This window comes from Centropristis striata, chromosome 19 (genome assembly GCF_030273125.1).
Source record: "Centropristis striata isolate RG_2023a ecotype Rhode Island chromosome 19, C.striata_1.0, whole genome shotgun sequence".
NCBI classification, from domain to species: domain Eukaryota; kingdom Metazoa; phylum Chordata; class Actinopteri; order Perciformes; family Serranidae; genus Centropristis; species Centropristis striata.
Genome location: NC_081535.1, coordinates 1,486,107 through 1,509,660, shown reverse-complemented (window position 1 = coordinate 1,509,660; position 23,554 = coordinate 1,486,107). Strand labels below are relative to the sequence as shown.

Below are 23,554 nucleotides of genomic sequence, written 5' to 3'. Positions count from 1 at the left end.
GTTATGTAAGAGCAGTTAAAAGGCCTCCAGAAGGAAATAATGTGCATTATGCAGCAATATTTGGCCTGTGGAGCTGCATTGTGTAATGCTGTGGGTGATAGATGATATCATTTTTTATCAAATCTGATCCTGAGCACGACTAAACTCATCTAGACGGTAAAATGCAGCTCTGGACTCTAATTCTCAACCACAATAAGCTGATTTCCTGCTCGCATATTAAATAAAATCAATCAATCAGAATTTATTTGTAGAGCACTTTTCATACAAGATGAGAGAGATGTAACACAAAGTGATTCTCATAAAAAAAGGAGAAAGTGATTATAATAATAACTAGAAAATTTCCTCTGGGTAAATAGTGAAAGGGCCACGGGGGCTACTGCCCATGTGTGTACACTATGATGAGATTCTTCAGAGATTTATAACAATTAATACTAGTAATGTTATGATGCTATATAATATACAAGGAGCACACCTACAACAAGCATTCCTTTACAAGTATTTATTTATACAGCAACCTATGACCTTTAACCTCAAAATGTGTGTGTGTGTGTGTGTGTGTGTGTGTGTGTGTGTGTGTATCTGTAACTGTAATCACATCAAAGATCAAAGGCAGTCAGATCAAAGCAATCAACAGAAATAACTGCCACCAACTGCCAATGTTCCATAACAGAGGTGGACAGACTGAAATTTCTGGTCTCGAACAGAAAGCATTTTTGGCAAAACCATAATACCTATCATTGATCCGACTTCACTTTGAGCGTCCTGAGTTCTTCCTGAACGTCTACATATGGTTTTTTTTTAAGAAAAATGAAAAAATAGCTTTGTTAGAGCGATCTAAAAAAACTGTTCCATCTCCCTTTTTCAGAAATCTTCCTGTGTTTTTAATATGGGAGCCAATGAGGCTGTTGGTGGTGTTGGTGGATCATCTGTGCGTCCTACGCCCAAACTATAACTCTGACAGCTTTACCAGAGGATTGTGAGGGAGAAGACTAATTTTCCTACGTTTCTATGTATAAATTATTTCTGTAGAGTGGAATTTGCGGCCTGGAGCGCAGTTTTCAAATTTATTTTTTGACAGTTTCTTCTCTCCCTCTACACTCTGGCGATGATGTCACACACTGTGACACGAACATTCCGTGCAATACACACCCATTATAATCTCAGAATTTCTCCAAAAATGATCATGGTCATTGAACAGGGATTGATAAAAAACTATATGACCTATCGAAACGTGGATTAATACACCGATACACAAGACTTGTGTCTACTGTTTAAAGTTTAAATGGAGTCTCTAGGTGAAATTATGCCGGAGAAGTAGACGTTTAAAAATCTCCAATTATTGTTCTTTTTCCCTCATTTTTTTTCAGCTGTCCCATTCATTTCAATGCAAAATTTTGGGCAGTTCTTCGCAAAAATTTCGTATTCTGTAGAGAAAAGTTATAGCACACTGATCCCGATCAAACCGCATGTTTTGATATATAATTTGTCCTGCAACTCTTCAAGTTGTAGGACTAGTCCGGAAGAGGAAGAAAAAATATCTAAAAATGGTTCAAGTAAAAGCAAAACTAAAAAGATAAGTTTGCTCTTAAAAATATGAACTTTGAAGCCAAGAGTACAATATGCTATTATATAACAGTTTTAATGATATATGTCATTAAAATATCATTAAGATTGTTACATAATATAATATCATATTGTACTCTTGGAAAATGTTACGGATATGGATGAAAAAAAATCAAAATATGCTCTAACTTTACAGCAGGGCTGGCCACTATTTATATATTTATACGTTGTAATTTATGTTACTTTTTTTTATTTATTTACACACATATATAAAAGACAATAAGAAGTACAGGAAATGTTTGAACATGCAGCTAAAAATGTCTCATGAAGATACCTCAACCCTTTTAATCATCACTTAAATAAAGATAAAAGTGACAATATGATTATATAATCACAATTATGCTATTAAAATAGGTGATTGCAAGCAAACTATTGACTCATTTTGTTTGCAAGTTTTTGGTTGAGACACTTTTTTTCTTTTTTATAATCATTGAACTGAACATAAGTGTGATTTCAGTTTGTCTTTATATTGTGCCAAAAACAGAATATTGATTACTGGAAAAATATTTCATCCACAGCATAAATTATGATTTTTTTTATTCATATCTTTTACATTTTCCAAGAGTACAATATGATATTATATTATATAACAATCTTAATGATATTTTAATTACATATATCTTTAACCCTTTGATGCCCAACATGGTCTAAAGTGACCAGACTGAGTTTTTATTTTCTATATTTTTGCAATAAATTAATTTCATCATTCAGTATTTCAGGTTTTCCTCAAATAACTTGTTTTTGATCATCATACATCCTAATTTTTTGTTTTCATTTCTTACTTTTTGAATAAAACCCTTTTTTTATCACTACTCTTCTAATGCACAAGGTGATTTCTGACCCATGTTGGTCATTAGAAGGTGTTTATATGTTGTCACCAATTTAAAACCTGACAAAGAAGACACAAATATTAAATATCCTAGTTTCACATGTAAGTCTCACATGTTAAAATATGTGATTTTCCAATGTAATCTGGTGGTTCTAACAACTCTTTTAAAGTTAAACCTTCAAAATAAGACAAACATAGTTACACATATACTCACATTGTTAATTCAGTGAATCACTTTTTGTATCACTACGCTTCTAATGCACAAGGTCATTTTAGACCCATGTGTTGATGTAATAATACAAAAACAATTTTTCTTCATAAAGTATGAAAGGAAAAATGGATTTAATGATCTGTTGTAATAAAACAACAGATATTCAAACACACAGCAGCATGAAATAACATGAAGGGAATGAATGAGGCTCATTTAGACCATGTTGGTCATTAGAAGGTGTTTATATGTTGACCATCAAAAGACTAAACTGTTATATAATATATATATATATAATAATATAATACCATATTGTACTCTTGGCTTCAAAGTGGATTTACATTCTTGGTTTGGTGCTGCAGGATCAGGTCTTACTCCATGTGGGAGGCCTGATTCACAGCCAAAGCACAAACACTGTAAAAAAAAAGGTGTTTAGTCTAAAAAACAGATAAAAACAGTAAATCTGAGGGAAATGATCTTACTGCATGGACAAAAAATAAAAAGTGACCTGATGATTATTTGGTTCTTACCAAGATAAAAGAACTTTTTTTGTGTGTGTGTTTGTGTTTTTGTCTTTTTATGTCTTTTTTTAGTCATTTTACGCCTTTTGTTTCATTTTTGTCTTTTTTGTGTCTTTTTTTGGTCTTTTTGTGTCTTTTTGTGTATTTTTTGTGTCTGTTGTGTATTTTATTTGTCTTTTGTGTATTTTTTTGGTGTTTTTTTGTCTTTTTGTGTCTTTTTTGGGTGATTTTATATCTTTTGTGTCTTTCTTTTGGTGTTTTTTGGTGTTTTTTTTTTTGTCTTTTTATGTCTTTCTTGGTCATTTTACGTCTTTTTTTTCTTTTTTGGTCACTTTGTGTCATTTTTGTTTCTGGTTTTTAGACTAACACCTTTATTCCAGTGCTCGTCTTGCTCCATGTGGAAGGCACAAACCTTTTCACCCTCCATCATCCCACAGTAGAAAACCACTATGAGCCTGTGAGACTGAGGAGGGGCTGTGTTTATGGGGGTTGGGACCCAAACCAAAGACCTGCAGCAGGACACATATAGGACTGGAATATATCATTGATCCTATCAGGGGTTTAGAAATGTGGAGATTCAGCATTTCTTGCTGTTTCCTCAGACTGCTAGATTTATCTGGTGAAATGTGAAACCAAAGCAATAAGATGAACAGCAGCTATGAAGAGAAGCTCATCCGGCACCAGAGAAGCTTTAAAACAGGAGAAGCTGCAGAAATGATGTAGCAACAACACCTGGCTGCATGTTATCTCATCTCTCTGAGTCCTTACTACACCGTGCATGCCTGTCTGTCTGTCTGTCTGTCTGTCTGTCTGTCTGTCTCACATCATCCAACTCTTGCACCCAGTTGACCTGCTGCTGCGCCTCCATGTTCAGGCCTGCAGCAGCAGCAGCAGCTCACACAGACACTAAATTACTATATAAAATAAACGGAAAGAAAACAGACTAAAAGGTCTTAAAATAGTCAGTGAGGCAGACAGATCTCATCGTATGTGAGACATCTCCTCCAGAGAAGGTTCTTCATGCAAAGCTGCTCCATCAGCACCACCTCTGCTGCTCCATCAGCACCACCTCTCCTGCTCCATCAGCACCACCTCTCCTGCTCCATCAGCACCACCTCTCCTGCTCCATCAGGCCAAATAAACGAGTCTAGATGAGTGAATCAGTGTTTAACGTCCTGATGGTGCAGGTTTATCAGCCTGCAGGTCTGATGGGTGGCGCAGCGCCACTAAAGGGCAAAACGATGCTGAAAGGACATTCAGTCGTCGTTTTTTTTTACTGATAATGCGGATTTTTTTTTTTTTTTTTTTAGCGTAGCCGCGTTTTACAGCCACGATCCGCCATTAATAGTGTGTGTGTGTGACAGCAGATGTGACGCGCTCCGGACCAGAAAGGGTGTTTTACGCAGCCGTTTTCTGCTCCATCAGAGGGGTGAGGCTCTGGTGGAGCAGGGAATCCCGCTGATGGAGACTCTCGGTACTACCGGGGACATGACACCGGATTACTGGCTGTAATTAGCTAGAAAGTGGCCGCAGCATGAAGAATATTCACGGAAATTGCATCGTTGCAGCTCCGGTGAAACACTAAGCGCTGATTGGGGCTGAAGGGCGGAGGATGGGTGGATGTGGGCTTCTCCTGCATCCTGCTCCTCCATCAGAGCCTCACAGGGCTGATCTCCGACACATTCACACAGCAGGAACACCAGAAACACATTCACTCCTCCAGGAGTTTTGCGCATCCAGGCCGCAGCCGCGTGGAGCCTCTGCAGGGTTCATAACGCCTTCATAACCTCTCAGTTTACTACATGGTACAATGGAAGAGCACCACCTTCATCATCATCATCATCAGATGCACTAACACATCCGCATCCCGGGAAAAAAACACGGAAAATACAACAAGCAGCATTTACGCGCACCAAAAGCCAAAAGCGCGTCTGATTAGGATCAAAAGAGAAATATTAGATCAATAATAATAATAATAATAATAATAATAATCTTACTTTCTCCGACCACCGCCTTTAATCCGATAGGAGCCATGATGCTGCTGAGAGAAGGACTGACTGCTCACTGCTCCTCTCTCTCTCTCTCTCTCTCTCTCTCTCTCTCTCTCTCTCTCTCTCTCTCTCTCTCTCTCTCTCTCTCTCCCTCTCTCTCTCTCTCTCTCTCTCTCTCTCTCTCTCTCTCTCTCTGCGGAGGAGCCTCCAGGCTGAAACGTCACTGCGTATCCTTCCGCATCATCATCATCATCATCATCTTCAGCTGGACTGACTGCGATTTATTAGCTCCAATAATAACTAAATAATCCAGATTTATTCTGTTCTTGAGTCCATAATAAATACTGAGCCGATATTATTCTCACATTCCACTCATTTATTCTCTATTATTATTATTATTATTATTATTATTATTATTATTATTATTATTAGTAGTAGTAGTATTGTTATTATTATTATTATTATTATTATTATTATTGTTATTGTTATTATTATTATTATTATTATTATTGTCATTATTATTATTATTGTTATTATTATTATTATTATTATCATTATTGTTATTATTATTATTGTTGTTATTATTATTATTATTATTATTATTGTTTTTATTGTTATTATTATTATTATTATTATTCTCTAAATGTAATGTAACATACTCTGTGTACTGGTTTATAGCAATAAATACAGATGAAAAACTGCTCTAATAAATGATTCAAGGAGCTTGTAAATGTGACAGTAATAGAAAGGTATGCATAATATAAAGGTATAAATACTAAATAAACATGCTGAATGTCATCATGACTATGAGTATTTGAGTTGACTACATCAAAACTAGTAGAACAAAATGACAAAAAGGACACAAAATGACACAAAAAAGACACGAAAAGACACAAAATGACAGAACTCCAACAGGAATCTTTGTGTAAAATATCCATAAATAAATTAAGTTTACTTCTTCAAAATGAATTAATATTTGACTCACAGATTACATGGTTTAAATGTTTGTAATAATAAGTGTAAAATCAGTCAGTACAACACATTTTTTATGAGTAAATCAAAAGCAAATTTGCAGTTATATTGTTCAAATGTTTTCAATTATATTTACTCAGTTTGTTTAGTGATTTCTACTCAGTTTTCCATATAATATGGTTAACATCATATTTCAGTTACTTTTACTCCATTTATGTGGTAATTGAGCCAATAAGTCAATTCATTCAGACGTACTTGAAAATATTATATAATATATAATAAATATATAATAAATTTACTATTTTTTTACTCATTACTAATGATTTGTTGAACCGATTTGAGAGTTTTCAAATCAACTCAATATTTTTAAGTGTGAGAATCATCAATATCACCGTCCTGCTGTCATTTCACTGTGTTTGGTTTGTATAATTATCCTGATTATACTAATAATTGTTGATTAATGTGACTATTGTATAAAAAGCTATCAGAGCTAATGTGATGTCAACAATCTGTTACATCATGTTAGTTCATTTAGTTTACAGTGATATTAAAGAGAAAATAAGCAAATCCTTACATTTCATTTCATTTAATCCATTAATTTATGGACAGACTGGTTTTATTTTTAACTTAACCTAATTATTATTATTATTATGACAAATATAATGTATCATTCTTATCATTATTGATTGTTATTATTAATATTATTCTAGTTTAATGTACACATGTATACTTCAGTGTTTAGTGATAATAAATATATTTGAATAGTACTTAGGAGTAACAACATCAAAAACAAAAGCGGCAAATACTCACATTTCATTTCAATATGACAGGCTGGCTTAGTTTTAAATGCAGCATTAACCTAATGAGAGAAAAAACAACATTATTATTATTATTATTATTATGATTAATATGAATATTATTATATGTATAGTTTAATGTACACATGTATACTTCAATCTTTAATGACAATAAATAAATAGAATTGTATATATATATATACATATATATATAGTACAGTATATATATATACATATATACAAATATATATATATACATAATATAATATTATATAATTTATTTAATTAAATAAATATAGGTTAAATATAATATTAATATAGATTGATATCGTATGTATGGAAGAGGATTAGGGCCACACATGAAAAAAATATTTGCGTTTTAACTTCTCAGAATTTTGACTTTATTCTCAACATTCATTTTACTTTAAAGTCAGATTTCTGAGATTCACATTTTGACTTTAAAGTCTTTTTTTTTTTTTACTTTAAAGTCAAAATTCTGTGAATTACGGAAGCCCTAAACGGCCATGCATTCATATATTTTTTCCCTCCGTTTTCTCGTGATAACGAGTTAATTTAATTTGTTTTCTCGTTATCTCGGGAAAACGACAGTTATTATCTCGAGATAACGAGATCATTTTCTCGAGATCTTGAGAAAACACATTAAATTAACTCGTTATCACGAGAAAACGGAGGGGAAAAAAATATGAATGCATGGCCATTTAGGGCTTCCGTAATTCAGAGAATGTTTACTTTAAAGTTTAAAAAAAAAAGACTTTAAAGTGAAAATGTGAATAATAATATTCTCAGAAATCTGACTTTAAAGTAAAATGAATGTTGAGAATAAAGTCAAAATTCTGAGAAGTCAAAACTCAAATATTTTTTTCATGTGTGGCCCTAATCCTCTTCCATACATACGATATCAATCTATATTAATATTATATTTAACCTATATTTATTTAAATAAATATATTATATAATATAATATTATTTATATATACATATATATGTATATATATGTATATATATATATACATATATATATACTCTACAATTCTATTTATTTATTGTCACTAAACATTGACTTTAAAGTAAAAATTCTGAGAATATTATTATTCACATTTTGACTATAAAGTCTTTCTTTTTTACTTTAAAGTCAAAACTCAAATGTTTTTTTTTAATGTTGGCCCTAATCCTCTTCCGTACATACGATATCAATCTATATTAATATTATATTTAACCTATATTTATTTAAATAAATATATTATATAATATAATATTATATACATATATATGTATATATATGTATATATATATATATATATATATATATATATATACATATATATATACTCTACAATTCTATTTATTTATTGTCACTAAACATTGACTTTAAAGTAAAAATGTTGAGAATATTATTCTTCACATTTTGACCATAAAGTCTTTCTTTTTTACTTTAAAGTCAAAACTCAAATGTTTTTTTTAATGTTGGCCCTAATCCTCTTCCGTACATATTTAACCTTTTTATCTAAAAAATAAAATAAATCGTGACTCATTATCTTGCATGTAAAGACAGTGAGGTCTCCTGCAGGTTGACTAGCTGTCCACCAGGGGGCAGCAGGTCTCTGTCTGCAGGTAAAAGAAGCTGAGCATCATGGGAAACGGTTCCCCACCGTGCAAAACTCCTAATAATCTGTTTAATGTGTGTTTAATGAAATAAATCAAACCCATAAGAAAGAAAAAAAACATTTAAAAATACTTTACACTGCTTGTGGATGATCTGTGTGAGCAGTGAAGGCATCTTAATGTTTAAAAAGTCATATTTAATAAGTTGAGCTGAGTTTAAACTGTTAATAAAGTGTGTTTAGTGGAACAAACAGTCCATTGACAGTATAATTCACCTTGTGAACGTGTCTCCGCCGCACTAAGCGGGTTGTGGCCCCACCCTTGGCAGGGCCGCCTGAACACGTTGAACCAGTGATGACTCCTGAGGGAGTGTCCGCACCTCCTCCTCTGCTCCTCCTCACACCTCCTCCTCCTCCTCTGCTCCGGGAGAGAACCAGCAGCAGCAGCAGCAGCAGCTCCTCCAGGAGGACTCACAGCTTTGTTCTGATCGGATATTTGGCTCCTGGAAGTAGACCTGAGACTGTTTTCTCTGTGAGGAGAACCTGAACCCGGTTTGGATTCTTGCAGGGTTTGTGCGGCTCACCTGAGACCATGGGGGACGTGGTTTCCTCTCACCTGGATGAGGGCAGGCGGGAGATGATTACAGGTAAGAGGAGCGGCTCAGCTGCAGCTCAGAAAACCGACTTTACTCACTGAAGTTCCTATAAAGTTGGAAAAACTCTCAACGCGTCTTCGTTACCAAAATAAGAGTCTGTAGAAGCCATCGAACTATGTTAAACATGTCTTTTTTTTGGGATAAAGCTCATTAATATACTGATATATAGTGATCCCTGCAGGATTTGTCAAAAATTAGTCACTTCTTTCTTACTGTATGATGGGCAACATGAGGCCCGCGGGCCGCAAAGGGCCGCACCCTCACTTGAAGTGGCCCTCAGTATAACTAGATGCATTTGAGCATGAAATCTTAAAAGTTCAGCGTAAAAAATGCACAAAATGACTTCTTGTAATTAATGTTGGTCTGCTGTTCTTGCACTGAAAAAAAAAATCGCAGTAAGTGGTTATTTCTGTATTCCTATTTATACTGTTAAACATGCATTGAGCATGAAATATGTTAAGTTACTGCACTGTAAACAAATAGACACAAAATAAACAAATAGATACACAATGAACAAAAAAAGACACAAAATGAACAAAAAGACAAAAGCACGCCAAAAAATACCGCCCAATGTTACTCTATGGAGAGGCTAGAGTGATGACATCATCAAAAAAGGACACGAAATGAACATAAAAAGACACAAAATGACCAAAAACATGAAATCTTAAAAGTGCAGTATAAAAATGCACAAAATGACTTCTTGTAATTAATGTTGGTCTGCTGTTGTTGACATCAGACCAACATTACATCACAGTAAGTGGTTATTTTTTATTTGCTTCAAACCTTTTTTATTCCTATTTATACTGTTAAACATGCATTAGAGCATGAAATATGTTAAGTTACTGCACTGTAAACAAATATTCACAAAATAAACAAATAGACACAAAATAAACAAATAGACACACATTGAACCAAAAAGACACAAAATGAACAAAAATACAAATTCACGCACAAAAATACTCCCCAATGTTACCCTATGGAGAGGCTAGAGTGATGACATCATCAAAAAAGGACACAAAATGAACATAAAAATACACAAAATGACTTCTTGTAATTAATGTTGGTCTGCTGTTCTTGCACTGATATAAAAAATCACAGTAAGTGGTTATTTTTTATTGGCTTCAAACCTTTTGTATTCCTATTTATACTGTTAAACATGCATTAGAGCATGAAATATGTGAAGTTACTGCACTGTAAACATATTTAAACTGTCAGTTTCATCATATCTGGTTAGTGTAGCTCCTATATGTGGCCCTGTGGTAGTAAACATGGAAAATTGGTGTTGGAATGCACTAAATTGAACGGTGAAACCTGCAGACACTCAGTATTTTTAATGTAACGTCATTAGCAGTGTGTGTCCCGCTCCTGCTCCTCTGCAGGAGGAAGCTGCTCCTTCAGACCAGCGTCTTGCTGCTCCTCTCTCCTTCTGAGCGGTCCTGACCTCCTGCTGCAGGCTGCTCCTCCACAGATAATAAGCAGGTTTCCTAAGCGGAGCGTGTTTGTATGAGTTTGGACTGGCTGCTATTTAAGTCTCAGATTGCTGCAGTCTGCCTGTGAGCTGAGCAGGTCTGTGTTATTATTCCAGCAGCAGCTCAACATTAGTCTGCAGCTCGACGCTGAGAAAGATAAGGCTCGCTTTGCTCTTTGAGCTCATTTGGTAACGCAGCCAAGGTCCAAAGCGTCTCTGGGGAGACTTTCTGTTTTCTTAGAGCCTCCAGACGTTAATGTTGCTTTCCAGAAACTAGTTTCAGACTTATTTTAGCCTCAGGATGTTCCGTTAGCTGCTGTTTGTGTTCCTTCAGGAGGCTGTTTGTGTGTGTATGTTAGCAGGCGTACACTGTAAAAAATGTCTGTAGATTTTAGGGTAAAAAACTGCTTAATTATGACAGTAAAACACCATAAAATGGTAAATGAGTTAATTCAGTTTCAGTAACAACGAAACACCATTAATAAATGACTCCATTGTAAAATACACTGGAACCGTGTTTGGAACAAAAGACACAAAATTACAAAAAATGATGTAAAATTAATTTTAAAAAAGACACAAAATTACCAAAAAAAATGCTGTAAAATTGATTTTAAAAAAGACACAAAATTACTAAAAATATGATGTAAAATGAATTTAAAAAAAGACACAAAATTACTAAAAATGATGTAAAATGAATTTTTAAAAAAGACACAAAATTACTAAAAAATATGATGTAAAATTAATTTTAAAAAAGACACAAAATTACTAAAAATGATGTAAATTATTTTTTTTAAAAGACACAAAATTTCTAAGAGTGATGTCAAATTAATTTTAAAAAGACACAAAATTACTTAAAAAAGATGTAAAATTAATTTAAAAAAAAGACACAAAATTACTAAAAAGGATGTTAAATTAATTATTATTTTTTTTAATGCATTACTCTACTATAAAATACTCTGGCACCGTGTTTGTAACAAAAATATACTGTAATATATATATATATAGGCCATCATTTTTGCATTTATTTTTTGTAAAAATACTTTTTCTCACTGTCACTAATCTCTAACAGAAATATACTGTAATATTTAATGGTAAAATCTTTAATTGATGCAGCATTTATAAAGTATTTTCTTGTCAATTTTATGGCAGAACAGCGTTTCTTTTGACGGAAAAACTTTTAATTTTTTTATACGGTAAAATATGGAATAAAATGTCAATCTTAAACATGAAATCAACAGTGTTAATATCATTTTACCGTAATATTAGAAAAAGTTGCACCGTATTTATTACGGTAAAGTTCTGGCAACCACAGCTGCTGCTTTTTACCATAAAAACAACAGTTTTTTTTACAGTTTTTTACAGTGTGGAGAGGCAGCAGAGACTTTCTGTTTTCTTTGAGCCTCCAGACGTTAATGTTGCTTTCCAGAAACGTGTTTCAGACTTTAGCATGTTGTTTGTGTTCCTTTATGCTGGCAGCAATACTTGCATGAAGAAACCACTTGTGGAAACCAGAAGATTCTGTTGTTGAGGTCCAGACTCTCAGTGTGTTTGTTGCTATTTCTTGTGAACCAGAAAGAGAAATATTCTCAGAAATAGTTCAGAAGAGGAAGAATAACATTGTTAGAAGCTGCTGCTGCTTCTTCTCTTTGCATCACTTCTTCTAGGGTTGAGAAACCTGCACACAGCGTAATATTTATATAATATTTGCCACTTATTCTGCTGATTCTGGTCTTGTTTCTGGACTTCATCCCTGCTTGTGTTGTTTGATCTCTTAAATGTACGTTGCTTTGCATAAAAGCGTCTGATGAATGACTCTGTAGCTTGTAGCTTGTAGGTTTGGGCGGGTTCTGTTTTTTCATACACTCATACGGTCCTGACACATCACCTGAGTGCAGCAGCATAATGATGATGATTGTGGTTTTGTGGATTTCTAAACACCCTGGTCCTCCTCCCAGGACTCTCTGTTCTATGTTATTCACAAAGTATCTGGAGAGACTAGAACCATAAAACCAGGACCTGCTGCACTAAACTAGGATACTTTTTAACTTATAGATAGATGGATAGATAGATAGATAGATAGATAGATAGATAGATAGATAGAGAGATAGATAGATAGATAGATAGATAGATAGATAGACTTTATTTATCCCAAGCTGGGAAATGACAGTGTAGCAGCAGCATTACACACAGAGACAATAACAACACAATTAAATGAAAAGAACAACCTAGGCATACTTCAAGCAATAAAGTATAAAAATACAATAAAATACAATAAAATATAATGTAAAAATAAAAATGAAATGTCTAAATAAAAAATAAAGTGTCTAAAATAAAAATAAAGTGTCTAAAATAAAAATAAAGTGTCTAAAATAAAAATAAAGTGTCTTATCCGCACTAAAGCAGGACAGGGGGCAGTAGGATGTGTTCTGGTATCTGTTACCATGGAGATTTATTCTGATCTGTTTAATCTGATCCCTGATCTCAGTCAGCAGTCACCACAAACACACACCAATAGTTATTACACATTATTATCACATAGAACTAGATCTACTGTCATTATTTAAATGTTTGTGATCATTAATCAATCATTTTGGATAAATGATGATTTTAGATGTTGCAGTCATTGGATAATTTACAGTTTCCCATAGACTATAAGGCTATATACAGTACAGGCCAAAAGTTTGGACACACCTTCTCATTCAATGTGTTTTCTTTATTTTCATGACTATTTACATTGTAAATTCATCAAAACTATGAATGAACACATGTGGAATTATGTACTTAACAAAAAAGTGTGAAATAACTGAAAACATGTCTTGTATTTTAGATTCCTCAAAGTAACCACCCTTTGCTTACTAGAATATAAGACATGTTTTCAGTTATTTCACACTTTTTTGTTAATAACATAATTCCACATGTGTTCATTCATAGTTTTGATGAATCTACAATGTAAATAGTCATGAAAATAAAGGAAACGCATTGAATGAGAAGGTGTGTCCAAACTTTTGGCCTGTACTGTACATGTATGTATGTATGTATATATATATATATATATATATATATATATATATATATATATATATATATACTAAAAAAAAAAGGAATTAAAATGACCAAAAAAGACACAAAATTACAAAAAAAATACACACAAAATGACAAAATTTTCAAAAAAAGACACAAAATTACCAAAAAATGTTTTACAATTACCAAAAATGCGACAACATTTAGAAAAGACACAAAATTACCAAAATAAAAGAAACAAAATTACCAAAAATGTATATATATATATTGAGAATATATAAAACAATCTGAGTGGGTCCATTCTGCATAACGAGTACTTTTACTTTTGATACTTTAAGTACATTTTGATGCTGATACTTTTGTACTTTTACTTCAGTAAGTTTTGAATGCAGGACTTTTACTGTAGTGGAGTCATTTCACAGTGTGTATAAGTACTTTTACTGTAGTGGAGTCATTTCACAGTGTGTATTAGTACTTTTACTGTAGTGGAGTCATTTCACAGTGTGTATTAGTACTTTTACTGTAGTGGAGTCATTTCACAGTGTGTATTAGTACTTTTACTGTAGTGGAGTCATTCCACAGTGTGTATTAGTACTTTTACTGCAGTAAATAAAGGATCTGAATACTTCCATCACTGTTTATTGTACAGTCCTTTTAAAATGACACTTTTCAGACGTTACTGCTGTTATTTCCCTCATGAATGAAGCTCCGCAGCGTTTCTTCCTCTTTGCTCTCATTACTTCTTGTTACTGTGATGCAGGAGAGTGATGTCATTGTTTAGAAATGTCTGATAGTCAGTAAAACACACCGGGAAGAATAATCTGGGCTGCATACCATTCCTATGATCACATAATTTAAAACCAGTTCTAAGGTGGAAACAGTTTCCCTGATTCAGACTGACTGTTGTATTGTTGAAACAATTAAATAATCAATGGATAAAAGATGTTTTATCATAATTTAGGGCACATTTAGGACAAATATGCAGATTTACAACCTGCTTTTCCTCTTTTTTTATATCATTATAAATTAACTGTTAGATAAAATTATAACATTTTTGTGATGCACATTTTCCACAATTTTGTCACTTTGACTGAACGGTTCACAAACTATTTAAAAAAACATAAATCAATACAGCTACTCTACAGGCCAAAAGTTATGAATCAACTTTAATGTTGTGTTCTCATGTCTTCTTATTAAAACCAGTGTGTATTGTGTGTATTTCTGGACGTGTTTACTACATGATCAGACTTTACCTTTATTGAATTGAACCATTTTCCTCCATTGACCTTTAGGGAAACATTGATGTTATCAGACCATTGGTGAATAAATGTTTCCAACAGAAAAGAAGGGCTTAGTTTTAGGGTGGAGGAGACTAGGAAGAGTCACAACTTCAGTTCAAAAGTTAAAAAAAAAATCACAGTTTACATTATTCACTTTAGCTCTTTGGCTTTTGAGAGTTTGGAGACAAAAATTACCAAAAGAGACATAAATTGACCACAAAAAAAGACATAACCAGAAAAGACGGAAAGTGACCAAAAGAAGACACAAAATGACAAAAAAATGGCACAAAAAAGAGACAAAATGACAAAAAAAGAGACAAAATGACAAAAAAAGACAAAAATTGACCAAAAAAAGACATAAAATGACCAGATAAGAAGGAAAGTGGCCAAAAAAGGACACAAATTGACCATTTAAAGATGTAAAATTACCACAAAAGACACAAAATGACAAAAAAACACCCAAACTTTTGGATTCAAAAATGCCAATAAATCTCAACTGCAAGAGTTCAGATTTATACATTAAGGAAAGAAGGAAACACAAAGTCTGAGCAATAAAAACCCAACGACCTGATAATTAGAGTCAACATGTGTTCTAATAAGTGACTCTTTATACAATAATCAGCTTTATTTTGTTGCAAAGTTTATCAATGAAACTCTGATCTTTTTTTGTACAAATGTGATCTTTCTTCCAAACCTTTGTCCTGTAGTTTAGACCTGTGAAAACCAATGAAAACAGTCTGTCAGATTCAGAATGAACTGACTTACTCACAGTTTGTGTTTCAAAATAATCTCATCACAAAAGGTCAACTAAGTAGCTTTTCTGGAGCTTCAACTGCTTCTCAGCTGATTAACCCTTTGATGCCCAACATGGTCTAAAGTGACCCGATATATAGGAGTTTTTATGTTCTATATCTTTACAATAAATTATTTTCATCATTCAGTATTCCAGGTTTTCCTCAATTAGTTTGTTTTTGATCATCATACATCCTAGTTTCATGTTTTCCTTTATTCATTTTTTAATAAAATCCCTTTTTGTGTCACTACTCTTCTAATGCACAACATGGGTCAAAAATGACCCATATTCATTTTTTAGCTAAGTAGCTTGCTAAGCTAACTACTTAGCTAACTTCTTGGCTAAGTATTTAACTAAGTAGCTTGTTAAGCTAACTTCTTGGCTAAGTTTTTAGCTAAGTAGCTTGTTAAGCTAACGACTTAGCTAACTTATTGGCTAAGTATTTAGCTAAGTTGCTTGCTAAGCTAACTACTTAGCTAACTTCATGGCTAAGTTTCTTGCTAAGCTAACTACTTAGCTAACTTGTTGACTAAGTATTTAGCTTAGCAAGCTACTTAGCCAAGTAGTTAGCTATGTTATAATACAAAAACAGTTTTTCTTCATAAAATATGAGGAGCAGAATGTAAATAATGATCTGTTGTCATCAAAAACAAGATATTTAAAGAATACTTGGAATATTGAATCATAAAATAAGTTGATATTAAAAGATAGAGCACAGAAACACACAGCAGCATTAAATAACATGAAGGGAATGAATGAGGGTCATTATAGACTCATGGTGGGCATCAAAGGGTTAATGAGAAAAAATGTGTCTTATGTTTTTTCCCATGAGTGGCAGAGAAAAAGATAAACATGAAGAGGCGAGTCAGAGGAGAGAACATGATGAGTGAAGCAGCAGAAATAAAGCAGGTCGGAACATGTCACAAGGTTATTATCTGAAACTAGATCTGATCTCACACACACACACACACACACCCTGGTTCACATCAGCCGTCTATTTCAGATCTTCACATGTAAAGAAGCATGTAAAGCCCTTTAGTGTGTGTGTGTGTGTGTGTGTGTGTGTGTGGGAGAGACTCAGTGACTACTCAGCATTTCTGCTGTGAGACTCATGTTTGGAGTCTTTATCTCCCAATATGGAGATTTCTTCATCCCTGCTGTCTGAGCACATTCTCACTAATTAATCTCCCGCCTCGTAAACTCACACAACACACCTCAAGTGTGGGAGTGGGAGTGGGAGCCTCTCCAGGAGGCCCCAGAACAGTTTCAGGGGAGGATCAGTGGATGGAGTGAAAGATATGACATTATATGATGTTTTTATTTCCACTTGGCAGAATCAGAGAGTTTTAGTAACCTGGATGTAACTCTAGTTCTATGAGGGAAGCCTGTTAACCCTTTGATGCACAACATATTGACCCCCCTGCATTAAAAAAATGACATTCACATTCATTCCCTTCATGTTATTTAATGCTGCTGTGTGTTTCTGTGCTCTATCTTTTGATATCAACTTAATTTATGATTGAATATTCCAAGTATTCTTTAAATATCTTGTTTTTTATAACAACAGATCATTATTTACATTTTGCTTCTCATACTTTATGAAGAAAAACAGTTTTTGTATTATTACATAGCTAACAACTTGGCTAAGAAGTTAGCTAAGTAGTTAGCTTAACAAGCTACTTAGCCAAGAAGTTAGCTAAGTAGTTAGTTTAGCAAGCTACTTAGCCAAGAAGTTAGCAAAGTAGTTAGTTTAGCAAGCTACTTAGCCAAGAAGTTAGCCTAGTAGTTAGTTTAGCAAGCTACTTAGCCAAGAAGTTAGCTAAGTAGTTAGTATAGCAAACTAATTAACCAAGAAGTTAGCTAAGTAGTTAGTTTAGCAAGCTACTTAGCCAAGAAGTTAGCTAAGTAGTTAGTTTAGCAAGCTAATTACCCAATAAGTTAGCTAAGTAGTTAGTGTAGCAAACTAATTAACCAAGAAGTTAGCTAAGTAGTTAGTTTAGCAAGCTACTTAGCCAAGAAGTTAGCTAAGTAGTTAGTTTAGCAAGCTAATTACCCAATAAGTTAGCTAAGTAGTTAGTTTAGCAAGCTAATTACCCAATAAGTTAGCTAAGTAGTTACTTTAGCAAGCTACTTAGCCAAGAAGGTAGCTAAGTAGTTAATTTAGCAAGCTACCTAGCCAAGAAGTTAGCTAAGTAGTTAGTTTAGCAAGCTACCTAGCCAAGAAGTTAGCTAAGTAGTTAGTTTAGCAAGCTACCTAGCCAAGAAGTTAGCTAAGTAGTTAGTTTAGCAACTAAGTAGCCAAGAAGTTAGCTAAGTAGTTAGTTTAGCAAGCTACTTAGCCAAGAAGTTAGCTAAGTAGTTAGCTTAGCAAGCTTCTTAGCTAAAAATGAATATGGGTAATTTTTGACCCATATTTTGCATTAGAAGAGTAGTGACACAAAAAGGGATTTTATTCAAAAATGAAGAAAGGAAAACATATGTATGATGATCAAAAACAAACTAATTGAGGAAAACCTGGAATACTGAATGATGAAAATAATTTATTGCAAAGATATAGAACATAAAAACTCTGTCAGGTCACTTTATAGCATGTTGAGCATCAAAGGGTTAAAGGGTGGAGCTCATATAAAATAGAATTAATCAGTGCATTAGGACATTTGTTTTTTATGTATTTGGTGTAGTCTGAAGTGATCATGCTCCCGTAGACATCCAGGAATTGAGCAAAACTTAATAAGTGAACTAAAGGTCAAGGGACCTTTGCAGTTTTTCTTTAACCCAGAATGTAAGTGCAACTTTTACAAGGAAGCAAAAGCAGGAATAGTGACAAGATAAACAGCAGCTTCTGTCAACGTGTTTGTTTAACATCCTTAAAAGTTGTTTGACTAAAATATTAGTTTGTGAAACACCTGACTCACCTGCTTCAGTACACTCTGATCTCAGGTTTCCCTCAGAGAGGAAAAGGTCCTCCCCTTCCTGTTCTCAACTCACACTGTAAAAAATGTCTGTAGGTTTTAGGGTGAAAAACTGTTAAACCGTGACAGTAAAAGACGTAAAATGATAAATGAGTTAATTCAGTTCCAGTAACAATGAAACACTTTTTTATAGTTTTTTGTTGTTGTTTTTTTCAAATAAATTTATTTACTAGAAATGATGTAAAATAAATTTAAAAAAAGATTCAAAATCCCCCCCAAAAAAATGTAAAATGACATTTGTTATCATTATCATCATTTCTATCATGTAAATGGAGGAGAAAATGCAATATTGGCTTCAAGAATCGGCCCCAAAAAACCGGCAGCACATATCAGGGATCAGTTAATACTGATGTCAGAATAATCAGTATCAGCCTTAAAAAACTTGTATCGGTCAACCACTACTCATAATCTCTCATCTCTGTTTAGTTTTTGCTTTTTCTGCGTTTTGTGTTTGTTGTGTGTGTCTCGATTCTGTTATGTTAAGCGACTTTGAGTGCCTTTTTAAAAGCGCTATAAAAATCAAATGTATTATTAATGTTGGGTTCCCTTGTCACCATTTCTGTTTGTGGTGTTCATGGATGAGACCACAAAGCAGAGCCAGGTGGAGGCACCTTATCTGATTCTGGGACTTTTGTGAATGAGGATAAAATGCAGAATAAGATCAGAAGGTGGATTGGTTCAGTTGGTGTTGTGGTGAAGTTGGTACCCAAACAGATTAATGTCGGAGGCATCATGTCTCTGATGTGTCAGTTTTCTCTATTCTATGACAAAAGAGGGATTTAAAGAACCTTTGGCGTGCTGATAAAGGTTGAAACAGAGGATTGACTGTGTGATTTATGATGTGGTCCTTGTATCCCAGCACCCTGAAGTCTAATTATCCCGTCTGCTGACTCTGGCTCAGCAGGACTTCAGTGGAAAGTCCCGACTGCACATCTGGAATGAACCCTGTAGCCAGAACTAGTCTGGTGGAGTTTACACCAGAGTTTATACCAAACAATACCTCATTTACAATTTTGGACCCATTTTGGTCAGTTTAAAAGTTCAATAGCCAGCCCTACTGAACAGAGGACTTTAACCCTCTATGGTTCGGTGTTGCCTCATTTCTGGCCTGTCAGATTTCTACAAGTCATGTTTTTAAGTGATGCAATACTTATAAAAAGAGGGAAAAGTATAAGGAACCAATAGCAATGCTTTAATTTGTCACATGACCTCCAGGCGGCCATATTGAAACACTATTTTGCAGACTTTTCCAAATAAAACAGATTTGACAATTTGCGCCACAAAAAATCACTGAAAACGTGAAAACGTAATTTCCTGGCCCTTTTCCATCTGGAAAAAATATATTCCTACTGATAGTTGAGTAAACCTTCATTTTTGATAGTGCCATACACTAAAAAAGTTCATTTTTTCAGGGTCATTTTGTGACTTGTTTGGTCTTTTTTTGGGTAATTAAGTGTCTTTTTTGCAAATTTTACATGCTTTGGGGGGTCATATGTGACTTTTTTGGGTAATTTAGCATCTTTTTTGTCTTTTTTGGTAATTTTAAATGTTTTTGGGGTAATTTTGTGACTTTTTGGTCTTCATTGGGTAATTTAGCATCTTTTTTGGTAATTTTAAATGTTTTTGGGGTCATTTTGTGACTTTTTGGTCTTCATTGGGTAATTTAGCATCTTTTTTGTCTTTTTTGGTAATTTTAAATGTTTTTGGGGTAATTTTGTGACTTTTTGGTCTTCATTGGGTAATTTAGCATCGTTTTGTCTTTTTGGTAATTTTACATGTTTTTGGGGGTTTGATAGGCGAGTAAACCTTCATTTTTGATAGTTTCACACACTACGGACAACAACCCCCCCAAAAATGATGTTTATTTAGTCTATTTAAAGACAAAAAACCCTCCCAACATTTTTTCCTAACTGGCATCATGACGCGGACCCCATTTAAAGGAGTCTTTGTTTTATCTCTCACGGCTTCAGTATGTTTACTCTAACCTGTCCTTCGTCTCCTGGTCGTGTTTTTAATAAGTTAGTGTCTCGTCTCCTCCACTCGGTCCCGTCCATCCTGTCCTGTCAGCTCTTTCCTTCCTGCTCTCCTCTGCTTCCTGCCTCGGCCTCCATAAACACACCACCGTCTGCTGCTGACCACACAAACACACTGCCGGAGACTTTTTCCAGGACTTGCTGTAGGAAATGCTGGTGTCCTTCTAGCAGGTTCTTGGACTGATTGTTAGGATGCTGCTTGCAGACAGTGGTGGGAAATAAATGCTGAGTCAGTCTGTGGAGGATCTCACAGGAAAACATTGATTGAGAGACTCCAGACTCTGGCTCCAAACTAGTGCTGCAACTGACACTTGTTTTCATCACCAAGTCTATAAAAAAGTCTGAAAATACTAGAAATTAGTCGTCAAAATTCCCAAAGTGACATCTTTGAAAAATGTAATTCATCTGACCAACAGTCTACAACAGCCAAAGATATTTGACTTATAATAAGGCTGTTTCCACTACAGTCCAAAACCCGGAATGAGGCGGGTCTCACTCGCCAAAATGCCCCTAATCTGAATACGAGCCGTCCTTAGAGGTCTTTTGACTGGACTTTCTATGTCGTAAAAGAACAGGGCCGGTTTTCTCCCCTGTAAAAAGCCTGGTTGCTGATTGGATAGAACGCTAAGCAGGATGTGACGTAGTACTGGACGCCACAACAACACGCGACATTTGTAAAAGCTGGTGAAGCAATGTTGGCAACTTAGCAACTTTGTTGATATATTTAGCGACTTTCCAGACCCCCTTAGAGACTATTTTTTTTAAAAAAGCGACTGGAGACACTTGGATACTTTTGAAGTGCTGACAGGCTAACAGTTAGCTCTGTAGCAGTACAGTGTGTACGTGCTAACAGGCTAACAGTTAGCTCTGTAGCAGTACAGTGTGTATGTGCTAACAGGCTAACAGCTAGCTCTGTAGCAGTACAGTGTGTATGTGCTAACAGGCTAACAGTTAGCTCTGTAGCAGTACAGTGTGTATGTGCTAACAGGCTAACAGTTAGCTCTGTAGCAGTACAGTGTGTATGTGCTAACAGGCTAACAGTTCGCTCTGTAGCAGTACAGTGTGTATGTGCTAACAGGCTAACAGTTAGCTCTGTAGCAGTACAGTGTGTATGTGCTAGTAGGCTAACAGTTAGCTCTGTAGCAGTACAGTGCGTATGTGCTAACAGGCTAACAGTTAGCTCTGTATCAGTACAGTGTGTATGTGCTAACAGGCTAACAGTTAGCTCTGTAGCAGTACAGTGTGTATGTGCTGCTGCTGCAGGAGGTGTTCACTTAGCGATCTCTGTTTGTTTACAACAAGCACCAGACACTCTGTGCACAGTTAGCGATGCCGGTTAATTCACCATCACTATGATTATGATCAGCGGAAACAATGTGCATAATTAATTAGCCATGCTGCTTTGTTTATGATCAGCTGCTGACGTTGTGCACAGTTAGCGATGGCGGCCACAGTTACGTCTCCGTGTTTAATCCTTCACGACGATCTAAAACCAAACGTCACCTCCAGAGTCTCTAAATCCCTCTGGAGCCTTTTTGTAACGGAGACACTCAGAGTGAGCGACATTAGAGAGGGCGTGGCCTGAGACATTAGAGAGGGCGTGGCCTGAGACATTAGAGAGGGCGTGGCCTGAGACTTTAGAGAGGGCGTGGCCTGAGACCTTCCAGGTGGCCACTCTTCCCCATAAAAGAAACACGGCTAATGATCGTTTTGAGGCTCATGTTTAATTTGGCAAGAAATTTGTCTAAAATGATAAGAAAGACCTGTATTATATTTCTACTGTATTGAGTGGTGCAGCCATAAAGTCATAGAGTCTTTGGTTTGAATATATAAATAGATCTATAATGACTTCTGACTGCAGTTGAATTTTAACTATGCAAAAGTTTTCCTTCCCAAACGTTTTACCACTGATAGAGCAGCAGCTCCAGGCAGAACTACATGTAAGGTATCAGTTAGAGCTGAAAGACCTACTTTACATTTTATGACATGGTAGTTTTCATACAGAGCTGATAGCAGCAGCAGTTATGTTATGTTATGGCCTTTCTGACACGGTGAGACTTCATTAGACACGACACGTCTTCACAGCTTCCTGAATACACACAGCTAATGTTAAATGAAGATAATTAAATAGTGAACTTAAACTACAAAAGAGAAAAATGGAGAGGATAAAATCATCCTCTGAGATTCTGGTGGAAATCAGCAATTGTTGGAAATGAATTAAAGTGAACTTAAATGAACTTTTCATCCATTCATTCAACTATTTGCACATTAAGTTCCACTGCAGGACTGTTTCAGTTTTACCTTTCAGCACTAATATCACCTAGGGCTGGGCGATATATCGATCTAAAAAATATATCCATATATTTTTACATCACAACATGGAAATATTCACTGAAAGCTTTAGGAATGGACCTTGGACTCTACATATACTTAAAGATAAAAATGCATATTTGGCATATATCGATCTGAAAAATTGTCTTTATCTTGAGTTTTTGGGAAAGGGGAGCAGAAGGATCTGGTCGTTTTGAAAATATGGCAGTTTTTACAAATCTTTTCTGAACCAGATGAACACTGTGGAGGTTGGAGCCAGATGTACGTATAACTGTAATGTTGCGTTGAACAAAACAGTCTTTTAAAACACTTTAGATATTTATTATTATAAAGATTTATTTGTTTCCCTGCACAAAAACAAAATAAAGTATTGCCTAATGGCCCAATTATTATAAACATTGGTATTGGCCCCAGAATCTTCAAGCAGTGCTTCCCTA

The 23,554-nt window shown here is 34.7% G+C and overlaps 2 protein-coding genes across 2 annotated transcripts in view; one reads left to right on the top strand and one right to left on the bottom strand.

Annotated features, from left to right (window-relative positions):
• Positions 1 to 5,278, bottom strand: part of LOC131992528 (syntaxin-binding protein 1-like) — a 62,696-nt gene extending 57,418 nt beyond the window's left edge. The window contains 1 exon segment of the mRNA XM_059358137.1: positions 5,179 to 5,278. Coding sequence (XP_059214120.1) covers positions 5,179 to 5,215 — 37 coding nt within the window. The 5' untranslated portion in view covers positions 5,216 to 5,278.
• A 3,528-nt stretch (positions 5,279 to 8,806) lies between these two features.
• The window catches only part of niban2a (niban apoptosis regulator 2a), a 64,702-nt gene continuing 49,954 nt past the window's right edge, over positions 8,807 to 23,554 (top strand). The window contains exon 1 of the mRNA XM_059358135.1: positions 8,807 to 9,210. Coding sequence (XP_059214118.1) covers positions 9,156 to 9,210 — 55 coding nt within the window. The 5' untranslated portion in view covers positions 8,807 to 9,155. The remainder of the gene's footprint in view (positions 9,211 to 23,554) is intronic.